At 40.4% G+C, this 27377-nt stretch overlaps 1 protein-coding gene across 1 annotated transcript; it reads left to right on the top strand.

Annotated features, from left to right (window-relative positions):
* Nucleotides 1-920: 920 nt before the first annotated feature.
* Nucleotides 921-27377, top strand: LOC139694048 (uncharacterized). Its single transcript, XM_071592463.1, has 8 exons — nucleotides 921-966; nucleotides 6468-6602; nucleotides 6943-7007; nucleotides 16255-16314; nucleotides 18264-18456; nucleotides 19707-19898; nucleotides 22154-22245; nucleotides 27216-27377. Exons 1-8 carry the CDS (start codon nucleotides 946-948, stop codon nucleotides 27280-27282), a joined length of 825 nt encoding a protein of 274 aa, XP_071448564.1. The 5' UTR covers nucleotides 921-945; the 3' UTR covers nucleotides 27283-27377.

Here is a 27377-nt window from a genome sequence, read left to right as displayed (position 1 = left end):
AAGCGAGTACAAAGAATAAAGCAAATCTGACAAATCCTTCATCTCCCGATACTGTTTGTTACATGTTAATGGACATTCAGGTTACCATTTAATTCCATTTTCAGTTACAATCGGGTGTTTCATCCGCAATGTTGAAGCTGCTTTGAAAACTCACTCGTGTAAACCTTTTGGTCTGAAAGCTCTTGGTAGCCTTCAGGTTAGAATGCATGTGGGAACTCTGCTAATTAAGGAAATGCATTCAGCTAATTATATCTCACTTTTGTTCGAGCAAATGATTTTGCAACTCAAAATGTAAATTCCAAGCTAATGCCGTGGCAGTTTCAGCAAGACCATGGGAGCATTCATAGTTAACCCACCTCACGCCACTCCAATGCAATAGAAGAAACAGTCGGGCAGCCCATATCACTTGGCCTTCCTACGTGAGCTCTTTTTAGAAGGCATTGATAACTTGACAACAGAAGTGTGCTGTTTAATTAAATGGGAAAATATTAAGACACGTCTTGAGAGCTTGTTATGGGTGTGTAGACTCTTTGATTTGATTCAGCGAATGCGATGCAAATTTTATTAAAGTTCACAAAATAAAAACAGTATTTATCATTAAGGGAGGGAGAGGTGACAGTTGAAATTCAGAAATGGTCAAAGTGACCTCTGACCCTTAAGTTGTGAGCAGTAGGGGACTGCAGAGAGGTGTCCCGAATGATGACGGACAATCTCCCTTCCCCTTTAGGCCGGAATCCGGATGCCATCGGCGGAGGCCAGATGGGGCGGTGGGGAGTGACGCCTGAGGATTTGGAATCGGCACTGCTGCGTAGCCGGCCCCTCTCCCTGCACGGCATGCAGCTGGTGGAAGGGGTCAATAGGGGGGTGCCCACGTCACCCAGGGGGGAGGGGAGGTTGTGGGCAGGGGTGGGGGGCCTTGTTGGTGCCAAAAGGAAGCTGGAGGAAATGGTGCTGTGGCCACTCAGGGTAACTGTGCTTCTCTTCACTTCTCCCTCGCCCCCCCCCCTTTCACCACACGCACCCACGCACAGTGGTGGCTGCCTTCCTCCACATTTGCAGAATAGGGCTGATCCATTGCCATATTAAAGAGCAGCCACCTGGATCAATGCTAAAAGTTAATTACTAAGTATGTGTTGACAATGCAGGCTACTAAGTCATATTAATGTATGATAAATCATCAATACGAATGATTAAAATTCCCCATCTATATCCCTATCCCATAAATTATCCCCAGCAAGGATATTACTCTGTGAAAGTTGTACAAATTGTTAATGAGTGATTATAAAATAACAAATGCTTGATTTTGAATGGAATACTAAATGAATTGCGATCATTGATTGTATCTCGAACCACTCCCCTCAACTTCTTCTTCTTCTTTGACCATTGTTAATCCTGGCATCTACTGAACGATGTCAGAAAAGAAAACAATTTCATCTTTTCAATAATTATGTTCTCATAAATAGTGTCACCTTGCGATTGCTTTTCATTTATCCATTTAAGAAGCAACCATTCATTGAGAATAAGTAACTGTTGCCTAGGTATTCTTGTCACTCTCTTTGAAGGCTCCTAAATCTTGTCCTTGTTCATGAGAAGATTGCAGCCAATTATATGCTTGTACCAGATCAGCCATGCTGATGCCTCATGCCTCGCTTTTTGGTGATTTTACTTTTCATTTTTACAGTTATTTGTATTCTCTTGCAGCTGTCTTCTTGTAGCTTTTTTAGGACTTTTTAAAACTATCAACATATATTATTAAACTTTGTACAAAATATAAACAGGCATGCAATAATTCTGGGGATTCAGCTCTCCTTGTCACTCGTTATGCAAAATAGTATTGACTATGCAAGTAATTTTTAGAAATATTTTTGCTCATTTTGCAAATTACTCATTGTGTGTAAATGAGGTAACCATTTAAGCGAGTTTCCACTGTTTATATATATATATATATATATATGTTTATATATATATATATATATATATATATATATATATATATATATATATATATATATATATATATATATATATATATATATATATATATATATATATATATATATATATATATATATATATATATATATAAAGGAGAGTGTTTGTTTGTATGTATGTAATTTGTTTACTTTTTTGCTGTCATAGAAACAGCATTTTTCCAACTATGCCAGCAGGATACTTTTGCAAGAACACTATTGTATTCAGAATTGCCGAGATATTATACGTGGAATACATCAAGGAAAGTCTTTTGTAGAAGAAAAATGGGCAACTTTGATCCTGAGAATAATATTTATTCATGTGACGCATTGGGCCGAGTCTACACAGTCCATCCTAACAACGCCGAATGTTATTTTTTTAGAACGCTTCTACATACCATTAGAGGACCTTGCTCATTTGCAGAATTAAGAACGGTAAACGGAGAAATATGCGAGACATTCAGAGAAGCTTGCCAGAATTTAGGGTTGCTAGAAGGAGATCAACACTGGGATGACTCATTGCGAGAGACCAGTTTGATTTCTCTTCCAGGACAAATCTGAATTTTGTTTGCCATCATAATAACCTCATGTAATCCATCTAACCCAAAAACATTATGGGAAAAATATAAAGAATCAATGAGTGAGGATATACTGGCTAAAGTTCGAAGTGAAAATCCTACATTGGATATTACTTTTAACTCCGACATTTTTAATAAAACTTTGATTATTTTGGAGGAAAAGTGTATCACCATGGTTAACAAGACTTTAATGGAACTCGGTCTTTTTGCACCTGTACAAGATCAACAGGGTGTATTTTATCCAGATTATATACGTGAAACTAGCTACAATGTCTTAGACTTAGAAGCATACATCGCGGATAAAAAGCCACTTCTTAATGAAGATCAGAAATTCGCGTACGAAACAATAATGGATCAAGTAGATAAACAAGAAGGAGGTATCATTTTTCTTGATGCTGCTGGTGGCACGGGAAAAACATTTTTAATTACTTTAGTTCTCGCTGAAATCAGGGTTCATGGAGAAATTGCTCTAGCCGTTGCATCTTCAGATATAGCAGAGACATTAATGGAAGGAGGAAGAACAACCCACTCTGCCCTTAAGTTGCCACTTAATATTTCCAGACAAGAAAATCCCACATGTCATATAAATAAAACAAGCGGCCAGGCACAAGTTCTTATAGAATGTAAATTGATAGTATGGGATGAGTGTACGATGGCTCATAAAAAATCTCTTGAGGCCCTCAACGCAACACTTCAAGATCTTAGAGGAAACTGCAGTTTAATGGGAGGAGCTCTGGTACTCCTGTGTGGAGACTTCCGTCAAACTCTGCCTGTCATTCCAAAATCGACTCCAGCCGATGAAATTTATGCCTGTTTAAAACATTCTGTTCTATGGAATCATGTCCAAGAAATTAGCCTTAAACAAAACATGCGAATCCTCTTAAGAGATGGGAATGCTCAAAATTTTGCAAATAAACTTGAGGAGATTGGAGAAGATAGATTAGTTATTGAAGCATCTGGTATGATAAAATTGTCATCAGATTTATGTGTATCGGTGAAAACTGTCCGCGATATGATACAAGCAGTCTATCCTAACGTAAATCAAAATTATAAAAATTTAGAATGGTTGCGAGAAAGAGCCATTCTTGCTCCTAAGAACGATGATGTTAATGAAATTAACAAGGAGATACTAGCCATGCTGCCAGGAGACGTGATTGAATATAAATCGGTTGATACCGTAGTGGATGCTGACGAAGCCGTCAATTATCCAACGGAATTCCTAAATTCACTTGATCCAGCTGGATTGCCACAACATCGCCTTATACTTAAAGTAGGATCTCCAATCATTTTATTGCGAAATTTAGATCCACCAAAACTCTGCAATGGGACACGATTGTGTGTGACAAAATTAATGAAAAATATAATCCAGGCAGTCATTTTAACTGGAAAAGGAAAAGGTGAAATAATTTTTATTCCACGGATACCTCTAATCCCAACTGATCTTCCCTTCAACTTTAAAAGATTACAGTTTCCCGTCCGGCTAGCTTTTTCAATTACCATTGATAAATCACAGGGACACTCTTTAAAATTTTGTGGTGTTGATCTAAGATCGCCATGTTTTAGCCACGGGCAACTTTATGTTGCTTGCTCCAGAGTAGGTTCGCCTAAAAATTTATATATTCTTTCTCCTGGATATGAAACAAAAAATGTAGTTTATAAACAGGTGTTAAATAAAAAAGATTCTTAAATTTGTATGAAGTAGTGTATTATTGTACTTTATAATTTGATGTTTTTATTTATGTAGTATATTTATATTATTGTTTCTCCCTAACCCGTGCAAAGCCGGGTATTCAGCTAGTATATATATATATATATATATATGTATGTATGTATGTATGTATGTATGTATGTATGTATATATATATATTAATACACTTATATATAATATATATTAATATTAATATATAATTATACATCACTTAGTTCTTAAACTTTAATTCAAAATCTTTATGACATTGGTAACATATTAACAGCAAATGACTTGCCCTAAATGAATCCATTTGTGTGACACCATTACTCGTTGTCATTGATATCCTTAGATGAATTTTTTAATTTGAGAAAGAGTCTTGTCTTTCAAAAAGTACTCATTTTTCCAAAAAAATGATCATAGTCTTCATTGCTGCCATCTGGTCTATCAGCATTACTCAAAAAAAGCAAGGCTCTCCATATTTGCACATTCCAGTTCCCAGTTGAAGACTTCTGGTGGAGGGGAATCAGTTAATCCATCCATGAACGCCCGAATTTCCATACTAATGCCTAGCTGTACGAATAATTGGAAAGCACAAACAATCCACTGATTAGGCTCTTTCCAGGTTCCCTTCCCTGTGGTGTGCTGTCAAAATAAATAGACTCTTTAAGACAGCACCACCAGCCACCAATGAGTAGATCTCCATTGAATTATCATGTTATGAGGGTCCAGCAGGGCCCTCAGCCACACAGAAATGCACGCAAGCCCCAAGGGGTGGCATGGGAGACATCGCCCCAGCTGATAGGGAGACCTAATGAAAGTCGCCATTGGAAATATAGCATAAATGTACGTATCTGGTACGCTCTCGGCTGCACTCAGCTGCGAAAAGGAAACAAGTTTGCCTATCCTTGTTAAAACAAAGATAGTTTTGATCTTAAATGTAATAAAATTATACCCAACTAAAAAATTGTAATTTCTTTTTAAAATAATCTGTTATTACTCTTTGTTTCTTTTGTGCATTCAATTTTTTCCTTTTGCCACTCGTAATCTTTTGCACAACAACTATGCCCCGGAAATCAAAGTTTTCACTAAGATTTAGCATCATGTGATGCAACTTCAGTGATCAGCTGCTTTTAATCTCTTCTCTTGTGTAGACTCATAACTCATTACATGCAGCCCTTTGCATGTGCCCGGCCCGCCACTCTACCATCTCCACCAATGAGTAGTATTGATTGCAATCCAAAGATAATCTACAGGTTAGATTGTGTGTCCGTGGATAATCTGGAGTTTACTGTATGTTTGCTCAGCTGAAATAAGTAGTAGTAGTATTTAGGTGAGGTGACTGACAGCTGAGGTCATTTTCGCCATCAGGGATGGGCAGGAAAGGATGAAGGGTGGAGAGAAACCCGGCGTCGGCATTTGCCTACTCTTGTCAAAAGGCGCCAAGGGGTCCGCAGTTTAACGTCCCATCCGACGGATGGCGTACTCACTCAAAGTGCCCTCCACAAAGCACCTCAAGTAGGGAACGAGATACCACTGAAAAATATTCAATACCGTCGGTATTTGAACCCGGGCCCTCAGGGTGGGAAGCCAGTACGTTAGCCCCCGCACCATCTCGATCCCTGAAATAAGGGAGCTATGCTCTTGAAAATTCCATTCATGTGGAAATGGAGGGAAATGGGTGCTTATTTGTTTTGCTAATGTTTCATTGTTCTGGATACAGCTGCATGAAGGCTTTGTGATTGTGTTGACGTCCTTCCACTAGTTAGTGGTTGTCACTTGAGTGCCTCAATCAAAACATTGTGCAGATGAGGACATAACCCTGCTGGGCCTGGTGGCAGCAGGGTAACGTCCTCACCTGCCAACTCAGAGGTCATGGGTTTGATTCCTGCCAATGTAGGTTTTCCTCCACCTAGGGCTTTTGTGTTTGTAATTGTATCAATTGCAATGTATATCATTTTTGATTGTCTGATGTAAAGGCCAAGAAGTGCTGTTTTTGGATTAATGCTAAATAAATGAAATTATGATGGAATGCGGATAGCTTAGATTTCTTGCATAGATTGAAAGCTATCCAAACACCCAAAATGAACTTGTTGTTAAACCATTGCTGTAGCCGAGGCATTAGCTCTACATGCATATGTGACTGGACTGTTTGTTGCATGCGGGATACCCATGGGAGGAACAATCCAGACCGTGGTATGTTTCTAACTACGGCAACCCTTCATTCCACAGTATACCAAACTCTTCAAGAGCCTTCCCCTGAAGCCAAGGCGAGGGCTTCTCCTGTACGGACCTCCAGGCACGGGCAAAACGCACCTTGTTTCCTCTCTGGTCGGCCATTGTGGCATTCGGCTTATCAACGTTAAGGTTCGTGCATATACCCCCCTCATTGCATGGTTTCCATGGGTGTGGCACTAACAGGAGCTCGTGGGTGACACTGTCAGTCATTGGCACGAGAGGCCAGCTCTGATTTTGCTTTTCAATCCCACTCCCTGTAAAACAATTTGTTGATAAGTGCAAAAGCTATTATGTGAAGCTAATGGTATTCTTTAAGTTCAAATGAAGTTGATGATGTTTCATGTGCGCCTGGGTACGCTGCACCCTCGAAGGAGTAACGTCAACACTTTGTGCACACTCTAAATGCTTTAGTGGGTGCGGCAAGGTAGAGTGGCGCTTGGTTGAAGTGCTGGTTCTCGTCTACTTTCAGGGGCCAGAGTTGCTGTCAAAATATATTGGAGCCAGTGAGGAAGCCGTGCGGAATATATTCCAGAAGTGAGTGATTCATATATGACTTTTTGACCAGTGGGTAGAGCGTTGGACTACTGACCGGAGGGTCCCGGGTTCGATTCCCGGGCAAGGCACCCTGGGCACCTGCAGCTCCACCCAAGCTAAAGTGATTTTTCGGGTACCAGATCTTCCTGGGAAACCATAACCGGCACAGGGAAAGAAACTGGCCCCCCTACCCTGATGTGTGATTTTTCACACGCCACATAGGGCTTAGTACTGGGTGATCTCTACCATCACCTACTAAACCGACCTTCGGGTTGATTACTGTGTTTATGGTTTATATTTATCCCCCCGCCACACGCCCTTGCGGCGGCTTGCGGGGTATTATGTAGATGTTATGTAGATGATTGTTAATGAAAATGTTCATTTTGGCTGATCTGCTCGCAAAGGTAACCTTGTTGTGGGGATTGTACCCTAACCATGGCACCCAATGCTATTTTCTTGAGGATGCCATGATGGCATTATTATGAGAAATGGCATCAGAAGATATTCCATAAAAGTCGGGCATTGGCATTTCTGGATGCCATTTGAGTGTCAGGTGGCCGAGTTGGTGAATTAATGGCATTACTGGAATAGCATCGACAATTGCGTTGCTCTGTGGTCGTCATTTGTCAAAATCATTATGAAATGCTTTCTTTAAACCTGAAAATGAAAGATAATTTGAATTGGCTGAATTTGAATTGGCCGGAAGGAAGTTGAATAGGCTGATTTTTGTTCCCTTGCAATAGGCTGTGAAACGATGAGTTAAAATAATTCTAAACAGAAGGCTATGGAAGCAATGAAACCATTTTGTAGTGTTTGATGAAGATTTTGTCCGTTGTTTTTGGGTTCACCACGAATATAACGAGTGTTGGAGACTGTGATGGATGGGAAAACATTATGCAATCAAAGGAAGGAAAGCATTGGGATGCTGAAGAGGAAGAAGGAAGTATGCGTGATTGAAGAGGGGTTTATTGTGGTGTCAGATGTCAGGTTGTGTTTTGTTAGAAGAGATAAGTAAATGTATCTTTATCTAGGCTGTATCCATCTAAAACCAACCTTAACTTTTGGATTATGAATAACAATTACACCCGTAACACTGTATAACTGTATCGTATGGCTGCGTAGGTTTTTGCGGCGGTGGTTTGAAGGATTCTGCATTCTTAGGTTTCACCACATCGTTGTTTGATGCTGGCAACAGTTTCGCCGAAGTTGCATTCGGTGTCTTCAGGTCAAAGATGAGGGACTCGGATTTTGGCCACCCTTATGTAGGTGGTCCCATCTAGTGGCTGCTCGCTGATTGGTCTGTTTAGCTCAAATGCAGCCTCTCACCACCACCCACTCCAGAAGACTTCTTTGGTGGACACACTAGTTCACTGAGCCTATGAAATTTCTGATGCCGATTCTTTGCCAGCGGAAAAGAAACATCTCCTGAAAGCACTGCAGCAAATCAAAACAATGTTGTCCTTAAAAGGATCGCCAGGGAAGAAAGGCGAAGACGGGATTGGGACAAGTCCATCAAGCAGACGGAACTGGACCCAAATGCATACGCTACTATCCCCTACGTATTGGGAACATCCGAGAAGATTGCCAGAGTCCTGAAAAAACATGAAGTGGTGACAAGATTTAACTGCACCAAGAAAATAGCGGACGCTCTCCCTGGGCCAAAGGACAAAATTCCAAAAGACCTATACGAAGGGGTTTACCAAGTTCCCTGCTCATGTGGGAAAGCCTACATTGGGAAATATGCTGATCAATAAAGTTTCGGATGAAGGAACACCTCCGGGTAACAACAAATAAGCAGTTTCACCTGTCGACCATCTCAGAACACAAATGGAGTGAACCCGGTCACGAGATCTTATTCCAAAAAGCAAATGTAATAGCAAAGGAGAGTAGATGTTACCCACGACTAATTAGAGAAGCAATTGAGATCGCAAAAACCCGGAGAACATTAACAGAGATGAAGGCTACCATCTCCACAACGCGTGGAAGAGAGTTCTCCGGAAACGGACCAATCAGTGAACAGCCACTAGACGGGACCACCCATATAAGGGTGGCAAAAATCCGAGTCCCTTCATCTTTGACCTGAAGACACCGAATGTAACTTCGGCAAACCTGTTGTCTGAATCAAACAACGATGTGTTGAAACCCAAGAACGCAGAATTCTTCAACTACATCGTATACCTATCTCAGTAATTTGAGGCATACCTTTCGCCTTGTATTTCTCCAATCTGCAACTTTCAACTCATGAATACACCGAGTTAATAAAGAAATTCGATAGCACTTGCCAATTTGTAACATCATCACTTTGTAAGATCATTATTTGACCAACCTAGGCAAATTAGTTTGTAATATAGCTCCATTATGTAATCATTTCATATTTTTGCTGAATGAATTTTAAATTCAATTTATTGTTCATTTAATTTGTCAAAATAACATACGAAAGGTGGTCATGCTCACAAAATAGTATGTGCTTAAGATAGCTACCCGGGAATTGTTGAACATAAATCCGTGCGAGGAAACAAAGTTGTCAACTTTGAAAACCGTAATAATGATAATATTTTAATTGTCCACTGACCATACATATCATGTAGGCATAGCAGTAATCAGATGTGAAGGAGAGTGCAAAAGACAGGCACATTTCAGCGCAATGGACATGTTTGAAAATGAACATGTACATTAAATTACGCATTAAAAACATAATGCCCTGCTACTGTTAGTCATTTTGAAATAAATTGAATGAACAATAGCACTTTATTTAAAAGAGGTTCTTGAGTTTCCATTTGAAAGAAAATTACTGTAGTTTAAGTTTGTCCCAAGTTGCTTTTATCTTTTGATGTAATTCCATATTAAAATCTAATTTTTTTATTCCTTGTGCCATGAGTGATGTCTGCCAAGGCAGATAAATATGAACGGACAGTAATAATTCTTCACAAATCAATACCGTCGACTTCTTGTTTCATAATTCCATATCAGACTATTGCCTGCTACTGCTTGTTACTGATGCTGTTGGCCTATCCCAATGATGGTTGCTATTATGGAATCACTACCAATGCTATTTTTGGATGCCACAACTGGTTTAGGACATTTATCAGGTCTTCAGAAAGTGATCAAGAAATATGAATAGGAGCAACTAACTGTTCATTATTCCCATGAAATCCAATTATTATTTAATCCTTCTTTCCTCTTAATACATCTTATTTCATTGTTGCATGATTTTAAACTTAAAATTAGAAAATCATTTTCGTGAATTTAACCTGATTAAAAAATCTGTGGGTTGCAACAGCAAATTTTTAAACACAAAACTTTTATTGAAAAAAGTGAAAGAAATAATTTTTGCTTTTTCCTTTAGTTTCTCTAGCTTGCATGGTGATGAGGCTATGTTTCCTAGCCTTGACAGGGTCATGGTAGAAAACAACATGAGCCACAGAGAGCAGGCATGCATTTAGAAATTAAAAATAGGTTGGCTGAAATGATGGAAAATATGACTTTTTGACCATGAAATATTGATTCAATTTCATTACCATTGATTTCATTGTAATTGGTGGATTTCAGTACTTGAGGACCACTGTGGGTGCAAGTGTGGTTACTTAAGAGAAGCAAAGAAGGTTAGCGGGCCTCTTACACTCCTTTGTGAAATAGTGAAATAGCCCTATAGACTCTTATGGGCCTAGTGCACATCAGTGTTAAACTTGTATGATGCTTTTTACAATGCATGGAACCACCATATTTTTCATGTTACTGCTATGAAATAAATGGTATTATTCCACTGTTTACAGGATAATGAAAATAACTAATATTAATGCCGACAGAAGTGATTTTTCTTTTTTTTTTCTAATTTATTTTGGAAACTCATTATCCACAAGTGTGTAGTATAATTAACATTGAGTGATATTTCCTTCCATGCATAAGTTTATTGGTCACTTCATGATATCATTATATATATATGTGTATATATATATATATATATATATATATATATATATATATATACTCATATATATATACTCATATATACAGAAACAGATATAAGGAAAAGGGATAGGAACACACATAAAGGACGAACACAATAGAGGTGGGGAAGGCGAAATCGAACGGATCACAAGAGTAAAAATATCTCCTCAACCGGGACTCGAACACCGGATCTTTCCACTTGCCGGGCGGATGCTCTTAACCACTTGAGCTATCGAGGAAACGTAATTTACCCTGAGATCCGTGGGTCTAATATGTCGTCAAGCCCCGATTCTTTAGCCAAGAGATGGCGTCAGGGGGCTGTTTTCACCCACCAAAGGAGAAATAGACAACACACACGCAAGAGGAAGGACAGTGGGTTAGAATTCATACAACGTCATACAGGAAAGGAACAGTGCGTTTCGTGGCACGCATAGCCAGAAGAGAGAGATGAGCCACATTGGCCAAATACACATTCAAACACGAAATCCCGCCAAACGGCGAATAAATACTCATATATACAGAAACAGATATAAGGAAAAGGGATAGGAACACATACGTTTCCTCGATAGCTCAAGTGGTTAAGAGCATCCGCCCGGCAAGTGGAAAGATCCGGTGTTCGAGTCCCGGTTGAGGAAATATTTTTACTCTTGTGATCCGTTCGATTCCGCCTTCCCCACCTCTATTGTGTTCGTCCTTTATATGTGTTCCTATCCCTTTTCCTTATATCTGTTTCTGTATATATGAGTATTTATTCGCCGTTTGGCGGGATTTCGTGTTTGAATGTATATATATATATATATATATATATATATATATATATATATATATATATATATATATATATATATATATATATATATATATATATATATATCCCTCCCCGGATACAACCTTGACGTGATGGAAGGGCTTGTTCGTTCCGATGACCCCTAGAGCTGTGCTGGTAGGAGTCATAATTATTGCTCCTGGTAGGGTCACTCATGCCAGATAGGTCGAAGGTTAGGAGCCAGACGAAAGGTAGTCCACGCAGCGTCTGTTCCTCAGTGAGGCGGCTGCAATGGCGTCTGACCCCAGTGGGGCGGCCAGTAAGTGATGGCGTCATATTGAAAACACTATTGAGGAAGGCAACAGGAAACCACCTCAATTATCATTCCCAAGATTAACATGATGGACTATACAAAGATTTTGAGTCCTGGCAACTACGGGGCTCGGCCCAATCGGCCGTGTGTCGTGCCCGGCAGCGGGGGAGGCAAGGCTTCCGCGGTCGTCATCCCACGAAACCCTTGCAAGGGAAAACCACCAGCAGCAGCAGGACAGAAGACGCAGGAGAAGAAGACCACATTAGTTAGAATAGGAGCGTGGAATGTTAGGACAATGATGAGGACAGGGAAATTGGAGAATGTTAAGCAAGAGATGGAAAAAGGGGAAATATAGATATTTTAGGTCTATGCGAGGTGAGATGGAAAGATAGCGGGGATTACTGGAGTGATAAGTAAAGAATAATATACAGCGGCAGGGAGGAGAGCCAACGAGGGGTTGCCATAGTATTAAATGAAGAGGTAGGAAAAAGCGTAGTCAACATAGAGCAGGTAACGGATAGAATACTACTAGTGGAGATAAAAGCAGAACTGACGAACTTGGTTATTATTCAGGTATACATGCCACCGGGCAACCATAGGGAAGAAGAGGTCGATAGGATATACGATCAGTTAGAGGATATAATCGCGTGTGTTCCTGCAGGGAAACATTTGATAATGATAGGGGATTGGAATGCGATGGTAGGGTAGACAGCACAAAAGACGCAGGTATACATGGAAAATGCCAGGTGGCTCAGAAAGGTATCAGCTAGATTATATCCTGGTTAGACACAGGTTTAGGAACAGTGTGATAAATTCCCACAGCCTCCCCGCAGCGAATGCGGACTCAGACCACAATTTAGTTGTTATGAAATGTAGCGTCTGTTTCAAAAAGACAAGGCAGGGGTGGCGAGTTAGAAAATGGAATGTAGAAGCATTAAATGGTTTGAAAAGGAAGGAGTACCAACAGGCGGTAAAGGAAATCATGGATGGTAAAGAGCTAAGTACTATCAAAGAAAAATGGGAAAGTATCAAGAGAGGGTTGTCTAAAGCTGCAAAAGAGACTATTGGAACCGTTAACGCTAAAAGGACTAGGAAACCATGGATCACGGATGAGATGATTACAAAGATGGATGAGCATCGAAAATGGAAAAATGTAAATACAAAATTAGGAAAAATGAAGTACAAAGAATTAAACAATAAATTGAGGCGGGCAACAAATAAAGCAAAAGAAGCATGGTGGAAGACGCAGTGCGAGGATATGGAAAGTCTGCAGAGGAAGGGTGAAATCGGTGCACTGTACAGCAAAGTTAAATCTTTATCGGGAAGTAAGAAAGGGAGATCTATGCTAACAGTTAGAGATAATGCAGGTAAGGTAATAGTTGACACAGGAAAGATCCCAGAGAGATGGAAGGAATATATAGAAGAATTGTATAGTAAAGAGCTTAGACCAACAAAGTTAGACATTGAAAAGGAACATGACGTATATGAAGATAGCTTAGGTCCAGGCATACTAGACAATGAGATAGAAAGGGCATTAAGGGAGATGAAACTAAATAAGGCCGTGGGGATGGATAACATTCCCGTGGAACTTTTAAAATGCTTAGGAAAATGTGGGAGGAAGAGGCTATATGGGCTGATCCGTAGTATTTATGAGGAAGGAATCTGGCCGGAAGACTTTGTGAGATCAGTTTTAGTTCCTATTCCGAAAAAGGTAAAGGCCACGTCATGTGAGGACTACAGGACAATTAGTTTGATATCCCACGCAGCTAAAGTTGTTCTCAGGATCATAAACAAACGGACTGAGTGTAGGGCAAATGATTACTGAGGGAATGATATGTTTGGGTTTAGGAAGGGGAAAGGTGTGATGCCATTTCAGTAATGAGATTATTAATCAAGAGGAATATAGAACACAACCAGGAGGTATTTGCCTGTTTCGTAGATTTCGAAAAAGCGTTAGATAGAGTGAATTGAGAAAAACTAATGAGTATATTGCAGAAAATAGGAATGAATTGGAGGGAAAGGAGGCTAATCCGCAACCTGTACTGGTGCGGGTGGGAAACAGGGAGTCCGGATCGGCAGTGTTAGGAAGACGTGTATGGCAGGGTTGCCCATTATCACCGTTGCTGTTCAACCTGTATGCAGAGGAAATGATTAAAGAGGCATGGGAAGAACTGGAGGTAGGAATGAAAGTGGGCGGGGAATTTATAAAATCAGTTAGGTTTGCTGATGACCAAACTTTAGTTTGTCAGTCAGCCAAGGGGCTGCAAGCATTGGAAATTCTGGAATTTCCAATGCTTGCAGCCCCTGGAATTGGAAATTCAGTGCGACAGCTATGGGATGAGAATCAATATTAATAAAACAAAGGTTATGCGATTTTCTAGGAAGAAAAAGGCTAAGCTTAACATTAAAATAGGAGGGCAAAAACTACAGCAGGTAGAACAGTTCACGTATCTCGGTAGTGTTTTGGACCAACACGGTCAAAGTAGTAGGGACTTAAGGAGAAGAATTGCACTAGGCAAAGAGGCTTTCACAAGGAGGAGGGAGTTGATGACGGGGACGTTGAGTAAGGATGTAAAGAAAAGACTCGTAAAAACTTTGATATGGAGCATAGCTATGTACGGCGCGGAAACGTGGTCATTGAAGCAGGAGGATAGACGTAGATTGGAGGCTTTTGAAATGTGGGTGTGGAGAAGAATGAAGGTGAAATGGACAGAGAAGAAAACAAACGAGGAAGTACTAGGTATGGTGGGTGAAGAGAGGGGTTTGTTGGGAGCAATTCCATGGAGGCAGGAAAAATGGATGAAGGGGGTGTTGACCGGCAGCGGGATGCTGAAGACTTTAATAGAGGGGAGAATGCTAGGCAAACGAGGAAAGGGAAGGAACAGGGTAGGGATGTTGGACGGGATGAAGGGAGGAAGAAAGTACTCAAGAGATGAAGAGGGACCTGATGTAAAGTAGGATGTTGTGTTTTGCTAGGGGTCACAAATTATTTAATTAGTAATATGTCCATCCAAAAACCTACTTTAAGCGGTAGATTACCTAATAATAATAAAATAATATATATATATATATATATATATATATATATATATATATATATATATATATATATATATATATATATATATATATATATATATATAAACAATTTTTAAATCTACACACACAGTGAAACATCAAATTTATGGGCCGCAAATATTCCTGAATTAATTATTTTTTTATGCTCTAGGCTACTCTCCTTGCAAATCAGTGCAATCCAAACCTCAAATGTTCATGGAACCCAGACTTTGTGTAAAGTCTCACTGTGCCTAGGAGATAATGAGCTGTTTTTTATCATACTATGAATTTCCTAAATTTAATTCATAACTGTAAGTTTAAATATTTATATTATGTGTATTGGATCATTAAAATTATTTTTCTCCAGTATCTGGGCTGTAGAAGTGTATGAGTATCAATTTTTTGCATGGTCACCTGACTAGTTATCAGTCTGAGTACTGTGCCAAGAATTGTGCTATGTTTTTCTGGTGGTGAGAGTTTTTTTTTACAAATTAATTAAAATGATACCAAGCTGATAACTGACCTAAAGTACATGGTATTTCATTTCAATATTGATTGATTTTTCTTTTAAATGTTGTAAGTAAAGAAAAACATTAATTATCAAGCCGAAGTTGGGAATTGTTCAAGAGGTTCATATTTGGGAAGAAATGAAGCCTTAAGGTTTACAGAAAACCTTTCTTTTTGAAAAATCATATTTAAATGCAGTTTTAGCTCTTTTTTTTCTGTCTTAACTCCTGCTTAAATGAATTTCTGTAATTAGTTAATGAATTTTTATTATTGAAGGAATTTATTTGATTGTCAACTTATTGAAATGTTAGTGCAATGATCATGTGGCAGTGTGCATTTTGTCTTAAGAGGGCTTTTAAAGCTGCCAGTGGAGCCATTGCCAAAGTGCATAACCACTGCACATCCTAGCGAGGTTCGGCGAATTCCTATTTGCTTACTCATTCGTTGATTTTCCACCTTCCTCAGAGAATTTCACTTTTTTGCTGGTTATGTTGAGAGTTAATTTAAGTAAAGAGAAAGTAGACTGGGAATTTTTGAGCATTAGTCGGAGTATGACGAACTTGCAAAATTCTTTTGCTAAGTGATCGTTGTGTGGTTTTTTCTTTATCTTGACCACAAGCTCATTCCTCTCTCTCTCTCTCTCTCTCTCAATGCAGGGCGCATTCTGCCAGGCCATGCGTGCTCTTCTTTGATGAATTTGAGAGTCTTGCACCCAGGTGAGTTCGTGGCGGGTAGGGTAATCCCAGGGGAATTTGGGGTCCTTTGCTGTGGCCTTTTCCTCCTCCAAACATTATGTTTGGGTATCCCTTGAGGGCCAAGTTATATTATCAAACATTTTGCCGTTAATGTTTCCCTCAATGTCACTTTTACTTGGCATAATAAGCAGGTGAGTTTCATGTGAAAGGGCATTAATGTGGAATAATGCTTCTTGAATTCAAAAGCATGGTGCATAAACAAGGATTGCAAAATTTGTGTCATTTTCATGTAGTGGGGAGTATATGTTTTTCAGTGTGAAGGGTCAAGTTTGAAGTTTCAGTGTGAAGGGTCAAACGAAGATTTCAGCTTGTGTTTGATTTTATCAAATAGCACTGCATGCAGTAATGGAAGTTATAATCTTGGACATTAGTGATTTGTGATGTGAAATAATCCGTGGTGTGCTAAGCCGTGGTATCATTGTTTTCTAAGCAAATCAGTCAAAATGGTGGAATGCTGAATCACAAAGAAAAATTACTGTTCACTGAAATTAGGTTGTATGCATGTCAAACTTCTTGAAGTACGAATTTCTCTGTCATATAGAATGAGCAGATGTGCCATTATCATTAATATTATTGGTATTCTGCCGGGTAAGGTAGCTTTTGTGTGCACATAGCCTGTACAACAGGACAGTGAAACGAGAGTAGGCTGAAAACTAATGGGCACAATTTTTAACCGCTGAAAAAGTAACTCCTGCTGAGATTCATCATCGTTTAAAGGCCATTTATGGTGATACGTCTACTGTATATCGATAGATAATAAAATTTCGTGGTGGCAAGCCTGGAAAAGCCATAATTGTTGATGAAAAACGCAGCGGATATGTAGCCACCGCGATAAACATTGCAAACTCGTCGAGGATTTGATTCAAAAGGACTGGCGAATCACTCAAAAGCGTATTGCAAACTATATTGGAATATCCATCGTACGTGTCGGCTACATTATTGAACAATTGGGATACCGTGAAATCTGTGCATGATGGGTACCACGCTCTCTCACGGACGAGAACAAACAAAGACCTTCTTGTTTCCCACGATCTTGCACCTTGCAATTTTTATTTTTTTCCTCAACTCAAGAGACATTTCAAGGGTAATCATTACACCTCTGACAATGAGGTGAAGACAAAGATTCGATAACAGCACGCTGTTTAACTTGCGTTGACATAGCACTAGAACACGTCGCCATGCTTCTGCTTCGCAAAATGCACTGGATGAATTGACCTCAAATCTGCACCTGTATGTTGAGGGGGAAGGTTACTTCCACATGCCACCACAAGTGCTTCTGAAGGTCATTTTGTTTGTGATCTACAAGCATGTGCGCATTAGTTTTCAGCCTGCCCTCGTACATTTCCTTGCCTCTCCTTACAAAACATCAGATATTACAACCAACTCGTCCAAGTCCTCAATTCCAAGTATTTTCTTCCTCCCTTCATTCCATCCAGCATCTCTATCCCTTATTCCTGCCCCTTCCTCTTTTACCCAGCATTCTCCCCTCTATCACAGTCTTCAACATCCCACTGTTGATCAATTCACCCTTCATCCATTTTTCCTGCCTCCGTAGAATTTCTCCCATCAATCCCCCTCTCCTCACCCACCATACCCAGCACGTTCTTCTACCCCCTCCTCTCACTTCATTTCCTCAATCCTATGTTCATGTTGATGTGGCTTGTGATAAAACGTTAGTGGTCAGAATCAGGGTCCGTGAATAAAGTTTTGTGTGGATTCTAAAGGTGGTGAAAGCCCTCAAAGTCATGCCTCAATGTGTTAGGAAGACTTGAAAATTTTGGTTTGAGCTAAGGAAGTCATTGAGCTTAAGAAACGTGTCCTTTGCAGACTTCTTGTGAGTCAGGTCAAGCGAAGGAGAAGGTCTCCTCTCACTCCCTTCCCCCCTCTCTCACATTGCATATGGCTCTCAGGCGTGGTCATGACAGCACGGGAGTCACAGACCGAGTGGTTAACCAGCTCCTGACCCAACTGGATGGCGTGGAGGAAGGCATGGCTGATGGGATGGTCGTGGTTGCCGCCACAACAAGGCCGGACCTCATCGACCCAGCACTCCTTCGCCCTGGGCGACTTGACACCCCAGTGCTCTGCCCGATGCCACAAGAGGTGGGAGTCAGGGCTGGGTAGAAACTGGGGAATATCAGGGAGTTTGGTTGACAAGGAAATATCTTTTTTCTGTCACTTTGCCTTTCTGTCTAAGGATTCCTACAAATGACTACTTTCAAGTCAATACTGGTCACCATCTTCACATTCTCAAGAAGTTCTAAGTGTTGTATAAATAGATGCTGGCCGTGATAATTGCTCATTTTATGCTCTTCGCTACGTTTATTTATCTCTTCCATTCTTTGGTAGGAAAACAAGCAAAACTCCCTGGCCATGTTTAGAAAGTAGTATGGTAAATCGAACATTATTCATATAATTATGGAATGATTATGATTATGGGAGGTGAATGGAAACTTAAAGATGAGTGCATATTTTTTCTCATGGGTTGCAAAAACTGGCGTAGAACTGGTGCCACTAAAAAATAAATTCAAAGGGAAAGAACAAATGGCATTTGATATCTTTGTCCCCTTGTTTCACAATTGTCTAATTTTTATATGAGAGGGTTATGTGCTTATTGCAACTGATTGATTCAAACATTTCAGTATTAGAGTGTGTAGTTGACTTGAATGTGGTTTTGCATTTAACTTTTTGCTTCCGAAGACCACTCTGCAGGGCAAAGAGCCAAAAAAATATTCTACACACACACTCTCACAAGTGTGCCACGTCAGCATCTTGGAATCACTTCCTCCTATTTGGGAGTTGGTGCTTGCAGAAGTATTTTTCACCAACAGTTAACCATTTGTTGGCACTCTCAAGAGAGAATGTGTAGCTGTAATACATCCTCTGTGTGGTCACATGCTTTGAAAACAAGGAACATTTCATGGATTTTAAAATGTCTGTAAAACCTGTAAAATATCCTGAAATTTTTAAATGATTACATTGGTAATGTTTTGTTTATGCATGATCAAATCAGCTGTGATTTGCATTGAGAAGCAAGCCTCCATCCCTGCCGGCAATGACTTCAAAACCTTGAATGCACCTCAAGTTCACTTGCTCTGTTTTAATGGAGAATTGGTCCTCTCTAGAATCTTGTGTAGATTATGTTTCACAAAAGGTAACATTTTTGCCATCACTTAATGAACTTATCTGCATTATAAGTTGCAGCAAAATCATCCTGGAAAAATCACAGATTCTGACGTTCAAAATTTGGAAATTTGTCTTTTTGTTTATTTGGTCACCCTGGTCTCATGCAGGGCCACCTTTGTTGCATTTTGTATGTGCATCTCTCGTCCCTTCATTTTCTATCGTTTCAGGAAGATCGGGCGTCCATTCTGAAGGAGCTTGGCTCCCGACTGGTGTATGGTGATGATGTGGTGGATCTCCCACTTGCCCTTGCCCGACTGACCTCCGGGTTCACGGGTGCCGACCTGCAGGCCTTGCTCTACACATCGCAGGTGGTAGCCCTGAAGGCCTTGGCTCAAGGGTGCCAGCCAAGTGGCGAGCAGGTGCGCTCCCCTGTCCTCCACGCACACCTGCCCCCTGGTTGATCGCATTGGCACTACCACTCAATGTGTCTCCTTGCATTCTGTGTAGTGGCAGGGTGATCCGGAAAGGGAGTCAAAGATGACAAGTCCCAGGCACAAAGTGACCGGCATTACATTCATTTTTATTTAATTATTTCAAATTAATCCAAAAACAGTGCTTTGGCCTCTACGTCAGACTTTATTTATTTATTTAATGACTTTTATTGGGGTGAGATTGATTGAGATTTTATAATCCCTTCTTCCACCTAATATATAAAAATAGAAACGATTACAAACACCCAAGCCCTAGATGGAGGGAGACCCACCCTGGTGGGAATCGAACCATGACCTCTGGGTTGGCAGGCAATGATGTTACCCTGGGACCAATGAATTACATGAATATGAACCAATCTGCACAAATATCAACTATAATTATAACTATGGTGGATCATACCACTTGATCAACTCTATCAAAGGATTAAAATCTACCTAATATGATCAAAAATAATAATAATACCAATTTGAAGGGACAATGGAGTACAGGGCAAGTGATTCAAACTTCTAGCTGAAATACAAAACACCAGTAGACACAAAATGGTGGCAAAGATCACACCCCAAGAAATAGCAATCACACAGCAAATTGTTATAACAAGCACCTGATACCATTGTTATGCCCACCTGAGAAGATTCTTGAAAATGATGAATGCAGACTACATTGCAATGACAGCACACACTGATGTAAAAAAGACATATTGACCAGACCACATGTTAACAAAATGATAAATAATACCTTGCTAATGGGCGCATTCTTTCTTAAAAGACTCCTAGCTATGTCAAGAAGAGAAAGAAAGTGTTTCAAAATAAATTCATATGACCATCGTGTTGAAAGAACCCTGGACTTGAGATCAGTGTACTCTATCCACCATGCCTACCTGATCCCATACTAATTACAGCAGCAAGGGCTTCCATCCTAAGGATAATTTAAGTCATTGGATTGCTAACTTGGCTGGCTGAGTGTTTTAATAGGCAGGTGAAACAGCATTCAAATTCGTTGGAGAAATAAGAGTCCATGAGAATTTTTTTGTGAGCTTGTTTCTTTCTAATCCAGATGATATTCCAGTCCAATTCATTTAATCCCTTGAATTTTGGAATGGAGAGATTTTTCTGTCCTTAGTTCAATGAGATAACTTACTGTTCAATGGCTGTTAATAAATTCTCTACGGTGTAATTCTCATAAGATGGCTGCCTCTTAGAAGTTTAAATGGTTTTGCATGAAATTGGATGTTCAACAGAATTATAACCTTGCTATTCATAACATCAAGTTATGGTGAAAGTCATTTATGTTTTTCAGAGGAATGTTGGAAAACATTTAAAATCAGAGATTATGTGTAATTGAGATTGGGAGGTAGTAATATTTTAACTTGTGATGTATTTTTATGTGGAATAACCCATTGGTTATGATTTGGAGCTTTGGTTTTCTAATCTTCATCCACTTGACCGCAAGTCACTCAAGAATGCATTCGGTAATGCAGGAAATGATCTTTGAACGTATTGATTCATCATTTAGATTATAAACCAACCTGAACACATTTGTGGTGAGAACCTTGTTCTTGCCAGATGGCTCCAAATGTTTCCAAGTCTGGCTTATTGACAAGTTGACAAGTCCTTCCTTCGTTGCTTGCATTCAGTGCTGGGAATTCATGTTTCTTTGTTGCCAAAATGACTGATGTAACTCAAATCAATGGAAGCTTATCTTCCACCCTAATGCTCAATAATCTTCTGTTTATCAGGTGCACATTTGTCGAATCCAAAACCCTCCACCCTCCTTTGGTCTTTCCATATGGTGTGCAATGCAGTGTGGACATTTAGCCCTGGCAGCAATTAGCGTTATATCTGTGACCTTAGCCTTCCTGTTTGCAACTTACCAAATGGAGAGATGAGTCATACTTACAGACAGGTGACAGACATTGCATGCGTGGCGTGAAATATGTCTGCAACTTTTCTGATCTTTAACATGGTGACGAGTTTTTCATGTAATGTGGTATGAATTGCCATTCTGTGGTCCATGTAAACCATTGATTGGTTGCCCTTGTTTTGCTCAGCATCTGTAAATGAGTAGGACTCCCCTGGATGCCCCTCTGCACGTGAATCCCCTCCTATTTCACTTGAACGAGTGGTCTTTTGGGGGTGGTGCACCTCCATATATTTTTGGGCCCATTTCTCTCTTCTCCCTGCAGTGTGTCGTGGTGCGGTGGCAGCACATCCTCGAGGCCCTGAAGCAGACGAAGCCATCCCTGACTAAGGCAGAGGTGGAGAAGTATGAGAGAAGGTAACATTGTAATCTTCATGGGAGTTTGAATCTTTTCTTTGACTGCCAGTTCTGCAATTGTTTAAATATATATATATATATATATATATATATATATATATACACATATACATATATATATATATATATATATATATATATATATATATATATATATATATATATATATATGAGTATTTATTCGCCGTTTGGCGGGATTTCGTGTTTGAATGTGTATTTGGCCAATGTGGCTCATCTCTTTCTTCTGGCTATGCGTGCCACGAAACGCACTGTTCTTTTCCTGTATGATGTTGTATGAATTCTAACCACTGTCCTTTCCTCTTGTGTATTGTCTATTTCTCCTTTGGTGGGTGAAACAGCCCCCTGATGCCATCTCTTGGCTAAAGAATCGGGGCGCTTGGCGACATATAAGACCCACGGATCTCAGGGTAAATTACGTATCCTCGATAGCTCAAGTGGTTAAGAGCATCCGCCCGGCAAGTGGAAAGATCCGGTGTTCGAGTCCCGGTTGAGGAGATATTTTTACTCTTGTGATCCGTTCGATTCCGCCTTCCCCACCTCTATTGTGTTCGTCCTTTATGCGTGTTCCTATCCCTTTTCCTTATATATGTTTCTGTATATATGAGTATATATATATATACACATATACATATATATGGATATATATATATATCCATATATATATATTATATATATTCACAGTTATATTTATATATATGTATATATATATATATATAAATATATATACATCTACACATCAGGGTAGGGGGGCCAGTTCCTTTGCCTGTGCCGGTTATGGTTTCCCAGGAAGATCTGGTACCCGAAAAATCACATAGAACCCGGGACCCTCCAGTCAGCAGTCCAACGCTCTACCCACTGGACTACGGCGACCCACATATATATATATATTTATATATATATATATATAAATATATATATATATATACACACACACACGAGGGTCATCCGGAAAGTAGTACCCGTTCGTGAAATAAAGACACAAAAGTAAATATTAACAAACATAAAAAAATTTATTTGAAAGAGGATACTTTAAACTACTTCTCAACATAATCTCCAAGCAAATTAAGGCATTAGTCATAACGTGTGACAAGTTTCTGTATTCCTGCTGCATAGTCCTTCGCCGCCAGCTCATTGAGATACGCGAGGGACCCATCTTGCACAAATTTTTGCATAATGCAGATGGTGTTTAACAATTTCATGAACAATTGTTCGAGAAACATTGGGAAAATGCTCACAGATGTCATCAATTGTGACGCGCCGATCGTTCCTCACGAATTCGTCAACTGAGCTCACCAGTTGGTCTGTAATGACAGACGGTCTCTCCGAACGCTCATCGTCGTGTGTGTTCCCCCTCCCCATGTTGAAGTTGCGACACCACCGCCGAACAGACGACTCGTCCATTACATTGTCTCCATACACCTCCTTTAATTGGCGATGAATATCACATGGGCGAACGTTTCTTGCATTGAGGAATTTAATCACTGCCCTCACTTCACAACTGGCGGCGTTCTCAATTTTTTTAAACATTGTAAACAATCACAGAAACAACACAGGCAATGCTAGCGTCACGCAACTTGGCTCAGAGAAGGCAGACAAGCCACTGAAGCTATCTGACCTCGTCCAGCGGCTACTCGCGTCGTCAGCACTTCATGCGGCACGAACGGGTACTACTTTCCGGATGACCCTCGTATATATATGTATATATATATATATATATATATATATATATATATATATATATATATATATATATATGTATATATATATATATATATATATATATATATATGTATATATATATATATATGTATATATATATATATATATATATATATATTATTAGGTAAACTACCGGTTAAGGTAGGTTTTTGGATGGACATAATTACTAATTAAATAATTTGTGACCCCTAGCAAAACACAACATCCTACTTCACATCAGGTCCCTCTTCAGCTCTGAGTACTTTCTTCCTCCCTTCATCCCGTCCAACATCCCTTTCCTGTTCCTTCCCTTTCCTCGTTTGCCTAACATTCTCCCCTCTATTACAGTCTTCAATATCCCACTGCCGGTCAATAACCCTTCATCCACTTTTCCTGCCTCCATAGGATTTCTCCCAACAAACCCCTCTCTTCGCCCACCATACCAAGTACTTCCTCATTTGTTTTCTTCTCTGTCCATTTCACCTTCTCCATTATTCTCCACACCCACATTTCAAAAGCCTCCAATCTACGTCTATCCTCCTGCTTCAATGACCACGTTTCCGCACCGTACATAGCTACGCTCCATATCAAAGTTTTTACGAGTCTTTTCTTAACATCCTTACTCAACGTCCCTGTCATCAACTCCATCCTCCTTGTGAAAGCCTCTTTGCCTAGCGCAATTCTTCTCCTTACGTCCCTACTACTTTGACCGTGTTGGTCCAAAACACTACCGAGATACGTAAACTGTTCTACCTGCTCTAGTTTTTGTCCTCCTATTTTAATGTTAAGCTTAGCCTTGTTCTTTCTAGAAAATTGCATAACCTTTGTTTTATTAATATTGATTTTCATCCCATACCTGTCGCACTGAATTTCCAATTCACTCAGCAATGCTTGCATCCCCTTGGCTGACTGACAAACTAAAGCTTGGTCATCAGCCAACCTAACTGATTTTACGAATTCCCCGCCCACTTTCATTCCTACCTCCAGCTCTTCCCATGCCTCCTTAATCATTTCATCTGCATACAGGTTGAACAGCAAGTGTGATAATGGGCAACCCTGCCTTACACCTCTTCCTAACCCTGCCCATCCGGACTCCCCGTTCCCCACCCACACCTGAGCAGTCTGAGACATGTGCAGGTTGTGGATTAGCCTCCTTTCCCTCCAATCTATTCACATTTTCTGCAATATACTCTTTAGTTTTTCCCAATTCACCCTATCAAACGCTTTTTCGAAATCTACGAAACAGGAAATACGTCCTGGTTGTGTTCTATATTCCTCTCGATTAATAATCTCATTACTGCAATGGCATCACGCGTACCTCTCCCCTTCCTAAACCCAAACAGATCATTCCCTTAGTGTATGTAATATACACACACACATATATATATGTGGGTTGGGGTAATCCAGAGATAGAGGGTTGAACTACTGACTGGAGGGCCTGGGTTTGATTCCTCGTCCTCTGTGAGCACCCTCAGCTCCACACAACTTTTTGATTTTTTGGGTACCAGATGTTCCTAGGAAACCATGGTGGGTACATGGAAATGAACTGGCCCCTTTAACGTGACGTGTGAATTTCACTATTTCACATGCCATTGGGCTTAGTACAGGTTGAACTCCTAACATCACCTGCCAAGCCGACCTTTGGGTATGTTACTGTGGTGTATATATATTATACAGGGTTCGTCCGGAAAATAAGTGTACTGATTTTTTCCCGCCGCTCCAGGCGCGCCCAGCACCGCTCTGACGGGCTGCGATTGGAGGGGGGTATGTTGGCAAGCGACGCTGAAAAAGGCAGTCGGCTCTGAGCTCTGGTGTAGTGAGGAGCTCTGTTAACGCGAACCTCCACGCTCGACCCACGTCACGGAACGCGATGCCGAAGTTTTTGGAGCAGCGTTATTCCATCAAATTTGCGGTAAAGCTTGGGAAATCGTCTACCGAAACTGTCGGTATGATTAACCAGGCTTACGGGGAGTCAGCCATGTCCAGAAACATGATCTTTCGGTGGCACAAGATGTTCGTGGAGGGCAGAGAAGAGGTCGACGACGAACCACGGCCTGGACGCCCATCAACGACACTCACCGACGAAAATGTGCGAAAAGTTCGCGATGTACTGAACTATGATCGTCGTCTTGGTGTTCGGATGATAGCAGAGCAGTGTAATGTGCCAAAAACAATAGTGCACGAGATTATTAGGGAGCAATTACAGATGCGAAAAATTTGTGCAAAGTTGGTGCCGAAAGTGCTCAGTGATGATCAAAGACTCAATCGTTTGGAAATGGCGACACAACTTGCGGATTACTGCAAAAATGATCCACATTTTTTAGAGAACGTTGTTTCGGGTGACGAGACGTGGATCTTTGAGTACGACCCGGAGTCGAAGAGACAAAGTGCGGAGTGGCACACCCCATCATCACCCCGTCAAAAGAAAGCTCGCATGAGCAAATCTCGGATCAAGGCGATGCTCATTGTCTTTTTGACAAAAGGGGAGTCGTCCACTACGAATTTGTACCTGAACGACAAACTGTAAATGCTGCATTTTACGTCCAAGTGCTCGACAGGCTTCGAAAACGAGTCGCCCGCGTCCGGCCAGCGATCAAAAACATCTGGCGGCTGCATCACGACAATGCGCCGTCTCACACCGCGCTTGTCGTGACGGACTTCTTGGCCAAGCACGGCGTGGCAACGCTGCCGCAACCGCCCTACAGCCCGGACTTGGCACCACCGGACTTCTTTCTGTTCCCGAAGATAAAGAGGAGTTTGAAAGGAACGCGATACGGGACTTTGGACGCCGTCAAAGAGGCCGTGACGACGTGTCTTCGAGAGGTTCCCGATGATGCCTTCGCGGGAGCGTTCCAGGAATGGGAACGCCGCTGGAACAAGTGTATCGACTCACAAGGGTCTTATTTTGAGCAATATTAGCCTAAGATATGTAAAAGTGTAATAAATTTTTTTTCCTGAGCTCATTACACTTATTTTCCGGACGAACCCTGTATATATGTTTGATATTTATTCATATGAATATAAAAAAAGATACATTCTCCAAAATGGAATTTTTAGTGCTGGATTTTTTATTTTAGCTTTTGCAAGGTTTTCTTTTACTATTTGATTTGAATAAGTTAAAAGGAATCTGGTTTACTTAATGGTGAGGATATTCAATTAGTATTAGTTGGTTTATGCTGACTAATAAAATTGTAGCTCTGAGCATCATTGTTCCTATGTAATGAGCACTTACTTTGTCTATTCTTTGGCAGTCACGCTGCGGTCAGTGGTAATCCCAATGTGGCTGTGCCGGCTGGAGTCATGGTATCTCACGCATGATAGCACGCAAGTTGTGGAATGGACCTTCATCCATAATTGTCTTTCACTGTCTACAAAGTTTTATTTTGTAAATAAATGTTTACAATACATTGTGA

Source organism: Hetaerina americana, unplaced genomic scaffold, assembly GCF_022747635.1.
Source record: "Hetaerina americana unplaced genomic scaffold, ioHetAmer1.1.p SCAF_5, whole genome shotgun sequence".
NCBI classification, from domain to species: domain Eukaryota; kingdom Metazoa; phylum Arthropoda; class Insecta; order Odonata; family Calopterygidae; genus Hetaerina; species Hetaerina americana.
Note: the sequence above shows the minus strand (reverse complement) of the source record. Positions and strands in the feature narration are given on the sequence as shown.